The following is an 11,568-nucleotide window of genomic DNA, read 5'->3' as shown; positions in this document are numbered from 1 at the left end:
GAAACAAATCCCATCAATAGAGATTGTAGATTTTGTTGATGGTTTTGACCAAATTTATTTTGCAAAGCATCTGAGTTTTTTATGTTATTTTGAGGGTTTTGAATCTTCTTAAAATTCAATAAATTCAAATATCAAAAGTACTATATTTATTGCTGAATATGTATTTTATTGGGATTTTCTGCAGTTTAGCAGCCTGGTATTTATTTATTTGTTCGAAATGTAAAGTGCAGCCCCAGAACAGCAGAGGGCAGTGTGACAATAAAACAGTCTGTAAAAGTGACGTTCACACTTCCGCATGTAGACGTCATCCTACCAACATGGACGCAGTTGTTGATGCAAGTGCAGAAAACGCCGTTCATGGTGAAGACGGTGCTGCTAAACTACAGGACCGACTTCAAAGGCGGCACCAGGCGAGGATAGAGGACACGGAACGGAGGAAGGAGGCCAAACAGAGCCAGTCTGTCGCCGAGGAGAAGATCGGATACTTCTCCAGCACTTTCAACTCGGAGCGGGCTAGCATCGCGGAGCTGTTGTCCACCTGCTCCGGAGCTGACCGGGCTGCGGCGACCCAGAAACTGGAGGATGCGACGGTAAAAACGGCCCAACTACAGAAGTTTGTCAACGACAGCGTGTGTTTTCTAACGCAGTACGAGCTGAGGCAAGCCCAGGATGCTCTTCAGAAGCTCCAAGCCTCCCTCGCCGAGACCAGAGAGGAAGCACTGCCCAAGAAGAAGTTCGCCTTTCGGTCTCGCACCAAAGCTGCGGAGAAAGTCTCGAAACAGGCGACTGATTCACCTCCAGATGTTGGCAGATCGCCAGATTCAGGAATCACCAAAACGGATGGAGCTCCAGCTTCACAGCAGTGTGGCTTCTCCTACATGAACAACGCGTTTCTAACCAAGACAGCTGAAGAAATCCTAAACCAAGATGTGCTGCTGACTCATCTAACCAATTGCAAGGTTCGCCTGTTCGGTTCTCCCAGCACCTTGCATCTGAAACACATCGACAGCTGTGAGATCTTGTGTGGACCTGTGTCTACTTCAGTATTTGTAGATAATTGCAGGAACAGTATTCTGGCCGTCGCATGTCAGCAGCTCCGGACCCACAACACCACCGACACCCAGGTGTACCTGCACGTCACCAGTCGAGCCATTATAGAAGACTGCAAGGGAGTGAGCTTTGCTCCTCTCTCCTGGTCTTATCCCACTATGCAGGAGGACTTTTCTGTGTCCGGCCTAGACCCGGGCAGGAACAACTGGAATCAGGTGGATGACTTCAACTGGCTTGCTGCAGGAACGCCATCCCCAAACTGGACTGTCATCCCAGAGGAGGACAGAAAAACCACCTGGGATCCTTAGATTTGAATATTTAAGCTTTTCAATGTTAACTGCAAGGCGTTTACGACTTCCCAGCTCCTTAAAGTGAAACATTTATTGCCCGTGTCTTTTCATCTTCATAGATTAACTCTTTAGTGTCGGAGCTTAAAGCTGCATAACTGATTAAAAAGGCTCCAGGTGTATTGACTTGAATCAAAATGGTGAAAGTGTATACAGCTTTTTATTATATATGTGCTGGAAAAAATAAAGTATATGGTTCCATACTTTGAACTACTGCTTCAAATGTTTACACAATCAACGTAATTCCAACGGATTCTGAAAGCTGAGACTCTACGCTTTCCAGTGGTATACAAAACATTACGGTAATGTTACGCAAGTCCCTGCCCAAGAACCAGAAAATGATCACACCTCCTAGAGGAGCGGACTTTCTGATATTAAAACTGCATATTTAAATTAAAAGTTCCAATCTTTGCACAGCACTTTCTTAAGCTTCACTGGTGAACTTAAAGTGGCAGATGAGTTTTAGTAGAAATATGTGTATTAAAATCAATGAATAAACATTAAAGTCAATGAAAAAAACTACAACTTATGGTCGAAAAATTATTATACGGGCAGCAGTCGATGAGGAGGGAAAGAAAGCAATATTTTATAAAGCGCCTCTCAAGATAAAATTCATACGGTGCTTCACAAAAATAAAAAAATGATTCCAAATATGTTTAAAGTGAGAAAAACTAAAGTCAGAGGGACCAGTGGAGCCAGTCTTTGTCAGCGTGCCCCAGGGCTGCTGTGGCCACAGTGTAGTGGAGTGTTTGAAGTAAACCCTCTGTACAAGAATCCTATGAACATATTTCAATACTTCTTTCTGGTATTTTCTATGGAAGGGCCCAGTTAGGACTGAATTAATATGCAGTGACAGTCATGTTGCCTGATAGCTTTTTGTCAATGGGGCTAAGTCAGCCTACTGTGAACACATCCAGTTGGTGTGGTGGACCCCGTGCCTGTAAGTGGGTACGCTCCACATTTAGCTCCACTTTCGTGTGCATGATCTCTGTGATCCTTCAGCTCCTAGTGCGTTTCATCCAACCAAGTATGGTCCCTGGCAGCGGCTTACGATCAGGCTCATCTTGTGTGGGGGGGATTTCTGTTAATTGGATCAGGATGCTTACAGGGGCTTAGCATGACGTACGGCAACTTGGAGTTTAATCATGAGGCTCCTCTGCAATCTTCCACCTCTCCAAGAGGAAGAACATTGAGATTAGCCTTACCTGTTTGTTAGGAAAGAAAGGCAAATTTGGAGAAGTGGAACCTTATGAACTTTAATTTTCTTTGGCACAATGGGAGAGGAGAAAGCTTTGAAGAAATAAGACTCCTGTTCCACTCCGGGGTCCTCTTTAAACTCTGCCTTTGTGTTCCTTTGTTGTGGAATGGATTCGAAGTTGAGCTGAGTCTTCTGTGTTTTTACTGACATCAGAACAGGTGCAGGTCGGCACATTTAACAATACTTCTCTAACTTCAGTACGTTCTGGAAACGCTGGGGCTCCTACAGTCTTCCATCGTTTAATCCTTTTCTTCCAAGGCAACGACACATTACAGGTTGAACGATGGCTTTGATGGTGGTCAAGTTTGATCTGAAAAAGCGAGTGAAGCTCGCTCAGACGGTCTGGTTTATGTACTGGTTTGCTGTACTGGCAGGCATCCTTCTGCTCAGCTTGGGCCTGTTCTTCAAGATCGAGTTGCGAAAGCGCTCAGAACTTATGGACAACAACGAGAGCCACTTCTTGCCCAACTTACTAATAATCATGGGCCTCATAGCTTGTGGTATTAATGCCTTTGGAGGCAAAGTCTGCTACGATTCTCTGGACCCTTTAAAGTTTGTAAAGTGGAAGACCGTGTTGAAGCCCTTCCTGGTGTTCTGTGTGGTGTTCAACGCCCTGCTGCTTGTCACTGCCCTGTTCTGCTTTGTGATGAGGATCCCCCTACAGTTCACCCTGGCTGAGGGGCTGAAGAACGGCATGAAGTACTACAAGGACTCAGACACACCTGGACGCTGCTACATGAAGAGGACCCTGGACTTGATGCAGATGGAGTTTCGTTGCTGCGGAAATGATAACTACAGGGATTGGTTTGAGATTCAGTGGGTCAGCAACCGCTACCTGGACTTCAGTGCTAAGGAAGTCAAAGAGTGAGTTGCAAAAAGCTAAATCCGTTGCAGCAATCTGGTGATCTTTAAAGTGTGATGTTAGCATAAATTAGCTCTTTTTCAGTCTTAGTGTGTAAGCTTCACTCTGCAAGATGGGTCACCTTAGGTGCTGTTTGTGCAGCCTAAGTGGATTTGTAGTGAAGGCATTATTTACCTTTTCACATCCTGAATTACTTTCACATAAAGTTTGACAGCTACCTATAGAAGCAGGAACATAGCAACGGCTGGCTGGGATGGTACAAATGAGTACACATTTGTTGTTGGGGCAAAAGGGCTGATGCTGGATTTAAAGTGTGTTGTTTGATTTGTATTTTTGTGTCAGTCACCAAACTTTGTCCAAACAACATTTTGAAAGCTGGGACATAATTAGTGTTTAATCTCCAGGATTATGTGTCCTTTAAGAATCAGTGTCCTGTCCAATCTGCAAGACCTGACAGCTGTCCACAAATAGCAACACTCAACAACGTCAGGCTGGAGACGTTCTCATCATCAACAAGAAGAAATGATCACAAAACTGATCTTTATTGACCTTGTGGTTGGAAGTTAGGAAATTGTGACTCTTTGAGCAAATGAAAGCTGCCGTGATGACATCATTGGCTTCTGTTACATTACAAATTCACACTGAAAAATTAATTTAATGTTTTTTCCCTTTTTAATTAAAACCAACATACTTTTATTGCTTTTTTTTCTTGATTTGGTGGTAAGGTTTCTGGAGGTCATTGATGTGTTCTGATCCAATCCCACCTGTCTTGCATTGACCTAACCATCAGTCAAAGCGGAGATCAGCTTTTGAGATTGTTCACTGACCCACATGTACTCTGTCAGGTGATTACTTTGTATTTTGTACTTTGTCTTTCCAAGAGTCCACCAGAGACATCATGAAGCATTTTACATTATTACAAACTGTTCGTGGCTTTTAGTGATCCGGCACATGCTTTTTCAACTGTACAAATGGTAAACACAATAAAAAACTATAGACATTTTAATTCAGAATGAGGCTTTGGTAAAAACAGTCCTCTAAATACTCCAATTCTGCAACATGACATTAGAAATGCTGCTTCCCCTTTGCTGAGGTACAGATCTGGTTTGGAGTGTGTTCCATGCAAAAGTTCATGACTACGAGACAATAATAAAATCAAGCCAATTTTTTCTAGAGAAAAGAAAATTCCAATGTATTTTTGCAAATGTGGAGATTTTGGAGCACATTGACGTCAAATGATGGCAACTTTCCTGCTTTAAATGGACTTTTTGTCTTGTTTTTAGTCGCATTGGAAGCAACGTGGATGGGCAGTACTTGATGGACGGAGTTCCATTCAGCTGCTGCAACCCCGGTTCCCCCAGACCCTGCATCCAGCAACAGATGACCAACAACTCCGCCCACTATAGCTACGATCACTACACCGAGGAGCTCAACGTGTGGAAGCGGGGCTGCCGTGACGCGCTGCTGTCCTACTATGGAGGCATAATGAACACCATTGGAGCCCTGGTGGTGCTCGTTACCATGCTGGAGGTCAGAACAGCAAAAGCAGTGACATGCATGATTAATAAATTTTCAATCATGTTTCATTCAACTGTTTTAGACAATTTTTTATCTGCCACGTCAAATTGTGCAGCACCTTTCCTGTGATTTGCTCCTCACCTACAATGACTCACTTTAGAGGGTGACCTTAATTGTGACGGCTCCATTTTCATATGGCATTTTTACAGATTTCTTCAAAAAATTATTTTAGGAAGCTTGTTCTCCTCTGAAAACGTTTCCGACCGGTCTGATCAGGAGGTACCTCTGCTTTCCACACCAGCTTCGTTAAACTTCAAAATTCAATTAACACTTTCAGTAGAAGAAAATTATTGAATTTTGTTAAATAATTGTTTTCCTAGAAGTTACAAAAAAACCTCTGAAGCCGTGGAGGAGTGAGCACCACCTCACCCCTGCCACGTGGACCTCAAGGGATAAACCATCAATCCTGCTCAATGATGGTCAACTTTCCTCGCGGGGTCACCCATGAAGACAGCGGGAGGGATAATAGACAAGGTTGTGTGTTCATGTACAGCAAGAGACAAAACTATTATGTATGTATTTTAAGTTTAATTTTAACTTGATTTTTATTGGTTTAGATGTAAAAAGTTGCACCTTTGACCTCTTTTATATTCCTGCACCAACCTTCCAAAACACCTCGGTCCTGTTTGCCAAGTATTGATAACACATTCTCACTCCCAGCGCGTCAAAAACAAATGCTTGGTCAGCCACCCTCCACATCAGACCCCAGACGCCAAAAGTGACCTTTTTCGTCACTTATGTGCGAAAACGGGTTTTCCCTTTTCTGACTGCAGATCCTAATGCAGCGTAAAACCGACACGATGGGATGTCTGCTGATGCGGCACCGAACCAGCTCATTTAACCGCACCTAAACCTTAACGTTTTACTATTTATAACCTTCCCCTCTCCCTCATCCTAACCTTAACCCTCTTGCTGCCTAAAACGTTACTCTCACTGCATTCTGACTGTGAATTTTCGTATTTGCCGCCCAAGGGGAATGTAAGAACATACCATCTGGCGAGGGGGAGGTTACAAATACCCTCTGCCTTTAACCTCCACCTTGGTAGTTGAAACCTCACCCTCGCGTTGCCTCGGTCCAAACCCGACCAATGACGAGACGGATCCCACCGTTCACTTCATAGAGCCGGCTTTCAGAGCGACCGACACATCACTGACGTGTTAGCTAGCAAGATGGTTAAGGTTAGGATAGGGGTGAGGGGAAGGTTAAATAACAAAAGGATAAGGTTAGGGTGCGGTACAATGAGCTTGTTTGGTGCCCTGGCTGCGAACATCCCATCGCATCAGTTTTACGCTGCATTAGGATCTGCAGTCAGAAAAGGGAAAAACCATTTTCGCACATAAGTGACGAAAATGGGCACTTTTGGCGTCAGGGGTCTGAGGCGGAGGGTGGCTGACCAAGCGTTTGTTTTTGACGCGCTGGGAGTGAGAATGTGTTGGTTTTTCTGGTAAATGGCCTGCATTTGAAATAGTGCCTTCTAGAACCCCCCCAAGGCACTTTACAACACAATCAGACCTTCACCCCACACACACACACTCACAACTGGTGGGATAAGCTACACTGTAGCCAAAGCTGCCCTCGGGCTCACTGACGGAAGTGGGACTGCTGTACACCGGCGCCACCGGTCTCACTGACCACCTCCAGCAGGCAAGACGAGTTAAGTGTCTTGCTCAAGGACACAACAACAGCAACAGACTCAGCAGGGCTCGAACCTACAACCTTCCAATTTCGGGGCAAACTCAACTCTTCTGCCACCGTCACCATTAGCGTGTATGGCTGGAGGGCCAGACTCACTTTAAGTCGATCCTCATGACTCGAATGCCAGGATAAGGACTGTTCTCTAATCAATGACATCTCATTCCTAGAAATCCGGCAGAGTCCCCTCGTGTTGAAATCACAGATTTCAGCAAAACAATGAAGCTTATCAGTCACACTGTCAGAAGAACTGACTTAGGGGAGTTATGTAAGCATCTCCATGCTGACAGAGTTGTTAGGTTCAGGGATGGAGTAAGGGGTTAATCTACAGGAGGTGACAAAGACAGACCCAATTCCTGCAGCTTCATCTCCCGAGCAGATGTCGACATGCACAGCAGAGGATTTCTGTCTAGATCTTTAGAGCATAGTTGGCTTCACGGATTTATAAAACAGTTCAGAGTTTGTGTTCTTGTTCCCTGCAGATCTCTGTGACTGTTGGTCTGCAGTACGTCCAGAGCTCCCTGTCCTCTCTAGCTAACCCTGAGGACGTAGAGAGCGAGAGCGAGGGCTTTCTCCTGGAGAAGAGCGTGAAGGAGACCTTCACCGACATTATGACCAAAATGAAGACAATGGGTAAAGGTGTAAAAGTGGAGGAGGGGGGCGAGGAGGGCATTGCAACGGTGAGCTGAGCCAACCCCACCTGCAGAAACTGAGATCACCTCCACCTGATGTGGAGACACCAAAAGCGACGTTTTGTACCAGATTTGTTTTGTAGAAACTACCTATTCACTTACATAATAATAATAATCTTCTTTTAAATTGATTTATTTTAAAGGGACATTCTAAAAAAATAATTCTGTACACATAGAGATTTAATGAGTGAATACATACCGGCTTCTACTTTTGTCGCAGAATCCAACTTTGTTTCTCTGTTTTATATTTTTAAGATATTTACTCATTTTGATATCTTAATCTGGATTTCGTTTTCATTGTCAAAGGTTTGGAAAAAAATGATGAAACTATTTGTAATAGTTGTTCTCCAAATGCGAGTAGGGGTGTGATTCTTCCAGATAGTTTTCGTGGGGATGGTGGTTGCTATGCAACCCCCCCTGTCATGGAAGGAGCCACAGGAAAAGCAGTGTTATATATTTATTTTTGACCTTTTTAATAAGGCTTCGTAGCAGATGAACCGTTCAGAAGACAAAAACAAACAAACTCAACCCATACCCTTTTCACACCTCAGCTCTTTTCATGCTCCAGTCTGGTTCTGAAGCCTGGAAAACCTCCTGAGAGGGAGTAAAAATCTGCAGCGAGTCAGATTGAGTTCTGTGGGAGTGTTGGGACGGTGAGGGGTGGGAATCAGGAGACGAGCCCTGGAGGGATGCACAGGAACATTTTGAGTGAATTGGCAGCTAAAATTTGGGCTCCTGACCTGTAATTGCATCTCTTTATCAGCACATGCAGTGTGTATATCCATGCATGTGTGTATGTATGTATATTGTAACAACATCTTTGTAAATAGTGTAGAAAAGATTTTACTTTTTTTAAATAATGTATTTAAGCTAAATATTTTTGTTCAAATGTATGTTAAGTTTGCCTTTTCCAAATGGGAGGTTTGGATTTGTGTGTTTGTGTAGACAAAAAACAAAATGTTGAGTACGTGAATAAAGGATTGTAGAGATGTGATCCAAAAGTCAAATAACTGTGTTGTCTTGACCTTGAGTTGCAGAGCCGTGCTGTGACTCCTGCAGGGTTCCTGATTAACTCAATAGGATAAGGGTAATTATGGCTTTACTGCTTTCACATGGACATTGGATGACTTTTCACATGTCCAGCGTGAGGGCACGCATGTGTGTGTGTGTGTGTGTGAGCACGCACGCTGGGGGAGTTTATACCCAAAATGCCTTACGTTTAATCTAAAGTAGAAAACTGTACATTGTACCGAGTAAAATGCACTCCAATTGCTGCCTTCCCCTGATTCTGCCCTCACAGAGCGCTACTAACAAACCTGTGATCCTTTCAGCCTGAATACTGATAAACAATAACCAGTAAGGTCCTGTTTATCCACCCAGCTGAGACACAATCCACTAATAACGTGCGCTTCTGAGCTGAAATCCACATTGTGAGCAAGCTCCCACCGTGAGGAATAAGGAGCCATGATATCAAAGCTAGTGTGGTTAACACATGTGGGTGGGGGGTGGAGGGTTAGGCCATGAAGAGTCAGCAGGAACAGTAAAGGAGGCCAACTCAGTGTGGTATTTCTGTTGGACCAAAGCACATAACCAGCGCTGAGAAGATAAGAAGCCTAATCGGCTTGAGATTAGCATGAACCCATCCACCAGGTTAGCAGGTGGGATCTGCTGCAGGCCTCACCCCGGGGGGGGGGGGGGGGGAGAAAGTGAAGAGCAAGATGAAAGGACAGAAACAGGCTGAAACATGTCGATGCAATACAGTTCCTTTCATAGATAGAAAAGAAAGTGTTTACAATTTTATTTCAGTTGCATTTAAACTTTGTATTTTGCAGCAGAAGGACATTTGTGTTGTTCTGGACATTAGCTGATTTTACATCTTAACTTCGTCTCTACTTAGAAGAACTTAACTCAGGTTTTTAAAACATTACTTTTGAATTTGAGTTTTTCAATATTTTCCATTACTATTTTTCCATCAGCTACAGATAAAGAATTGTTAAGCAATGTTGATCAATGTAAAGAAAATGTAAAGAAAAGTTGAAAAAAGATCTTTTAGAGATCGATTATTCAAATCTGGTTTGTTGCTTTTGACGCTGACGTTTATTGTTCAGGAGATTTCATTTTGTTTTCAAAGCAAAACAGATTTTCCACATAAAAATCAGAGGTGCGACCTGGAGTCACATGACTTGGACTCGAGTGATTATTTTATTGACTTCTGACTTGACTTGATAAAATCTATAAAGACTTATGACTTGACTCAGACTTGAACGCCAATGACTTGTGACTTGAATCGACTTGCATCTGTTGACTAGATCATGACTTGAGCATATTTGATATTTTAGCACAAAAAAGGCGACATGGACAAAAATCATAAACCATTCTCCATTCTGGGTTTGATTTACTGCTAAATGCAGCAGCACTTTGTTTATAATCAGTTTCAGTTGCACTTTCTGCTTGTTTGAGCAAATAAATTTAGCTTTAAGAAGCTTTATTTCTGGAATTTATTTATTATCATTGTCATTAAATTGAAGTTGGACAGAGGACTTGATTATGACTTGAAAATTCAAAGTTAAGTACTTGGACTTCCACATCATTGACTTTGGACTCGACTTGGACTTGACTGGAAAGACCTGCGACTTACGTGTGACTTGCAAAGCAGTGACTTGACCACACCTCTGATAAAAAAAAAAGTACAGCTGCAAGATGTCCTTCTGGGATTTTAATATTTTTCCTTTGAATTGAACTGAATTGGAAATAAACATGGGAAAACACACCTATGATGACAATAATCCCCCATAAGTGAGAAATGTTAAACATTTATACTAGCACACCAATTCCTTGTGTACATGTCATCCTCCTAACGTCCGCTGCACCTTTGTTTCTGCACACAAGACACATCTAACATTAGTTTTACAGATCACTAACGCGTTTGCATCAATGAAAAGGTTTCCCCATAAAAACATTCTAATTATTTTGCTCAAAGTTCATCACTGCGATCATTTAAAAAGCACAAACTGGGAACAGCAAACAGCCCATCCCTCCCATTAACTTCAAAAGATTTGAGCGTTTGAGTTTCAGGGTCATTGCTGGACTGTAAAACGGTTTTATTTGCGTCAGTTACACAAAAGGCCACAAGAGGGCGTGCTTACAACAGGAGCTGCTCATTCTGGCCTTTTCATTGATAAAAGTTATGTAAAAGAAAACAATTCGGACTTTTGAAGGAACGGAAGTACTGACAGCTGAATTGATTTCCCTTGTTGGATTGTTGTTTCTTCTTCTGAGAGAACAGTTAACACAGTCATTAGTTCCACACCGTTTTGGCTGTAAAATCATCATGTTTTTTGGAAAATCATGATTATAAAAATGTACATATTTACAGTGCATCATTAAAGATGATCACAGCTTATGACATCTTTACATACATATTGCTAAAAGCATGTATTTACCCCAGAATTGGAATTATTAAATTGCTTATTATATGGTGGGCTGCGTTTTTAACTATCTTTTATTTTAGAAGATGATGAAAAGAGGGGATTATGGCTTTTGGAAATATTTTTCTCCATTTAACAAACATGTTGATCAATGAAATAATAAATAATAAAAACAACGGTTGTGAACTCAGAGATTTTCCACTTTTAAAACGACACAAAATGGAGAAAGACAGCAACTTTGATATTGGCCAGAAATCAGAATAGTTTTAAAATTTAAAATCAGTGCAAAAAATCACCTAGTTCTTTTTTGAGTGGACGGATTAGCCCTCAAAATGCAAAGTTGTTATGATCATCTTTTGTTTAGTTCAAATAAGAAATCAAAACTGAAAAAATTTTAAGTTTTTATTGCTGGTTAATCTAAAAAGCTGGATTTATGGGGATTGTTGAAGGCTTTTAGTAGTGATTGCACTTTTTATATATTATGCATACAACTGTGGTACTAATAAATACTCAGCATCTGAGGTTATCATCAGTAATTCATTGAAGCATCAAGCATTTAGGGTGTGTTGGGGATGAATCGGGTGCTGGTTGACTTTGAGGCCCTCCACTTCGACCTCGCCTTCCACTCCGCCGTGGGCTGAGTGGACACGGCAGGCAGAA

General features: G+C 42.3%; 2 protein-coding genes across 2 annotated transcripts; both read left to right on the top strand.

Moving 5' to 3' along the window:
* Positions 1-259: 259 nt before the first annotated feature.
* tbcc (tubulin folding cofactor C) lies at positions 260-1,607 on the top strand. The gene has a single exon (XM_015962824.3). The coding sequence runs from the start codon at positions 318-320 to the stop codon at positions 1,356-1,358; it is 1,041 nt and encodes a 346-aa protein (XP_015818310.3). The 5' UTR covers positions 260-317; the 3' UTR covers positions 1,359-1,607.
* Positions 1,608-1,830: 223 nt separating this feature from the next.
* Positions 1,831-8,475, top strand: prph2a (peripherin 2a (retinal degeneration, slow)). The gene is made up of 3 exons (XM_015962825.3): positions 1,831-3,519; positions 4,801-5,047; positions 7,271-8,475. Exons 1-3 carry the CDS (start codon positions 2,939-2,941, stop codon positions 7,475-7,477), a joined length of 1,035 nt encoding a protein of 344 aa, XP_015818311.1. The 5' UTR covers positions 1,831-2,938; the 3' UTR covers positions 7,478-8,475.
* Positions 8,476-11,568: the final 3,093 nt, after the last annotated feature.

Source organism: Nothobranchius furzeri, chromosome 16, assembly GCF_043380555.1.
Source record: "Nothobranchius furzeri strain GRZ-AD chromosome 16, NfurGRZ-RIMD1, whole genome shotgun sequence".
NCBI lineage: Eukaryota > Metazoa > Chordata > Actinopteri > Cyprinodontiformes > Nothobranchiidae > Nothobranchius > Nothobranchius furzeri.
Note: the sequence above shows the minus strand (reverse complement) of the source record. Positions and strands in the feature narration are given on the sequence as shown.

What these genes read in the sequence shown, in the direction of transcription:
- tbcc (XM_015962824.3), top strand. Translation starts at nt 318, where the DNA reads ATGGACGCAGTTGTTGATGCAAGTGCAGAAAACGCCGTTCATGGTGAA.
- prph2a (XM_015962825.3), top strand. Translation starts at nt 2,939, where the DNA reads ATGGCTTTGATGGTGGTCAAGTTTGATCTGAAAAAGCGAGTGAAGCTC. An exon ending in AGTGCTAAGGAAGTCAAAGA is followed by an intron (nt 3,520 to 4,800) that starts GTGAGTTGCAAA and finishes TCTTGTTTTTAG; the next exon opens with TCGCATTGGAAGCAACGTGG. An exon ending in TGCTCGTTACCATGCTGGAG is followed by an intron (nt 5,048 to 7,270) that starts GTCAGAACAGCA and finishes TGTTCCCTGCAG; the next exon opens with ATCTCTGTGACTGTTGGTCT.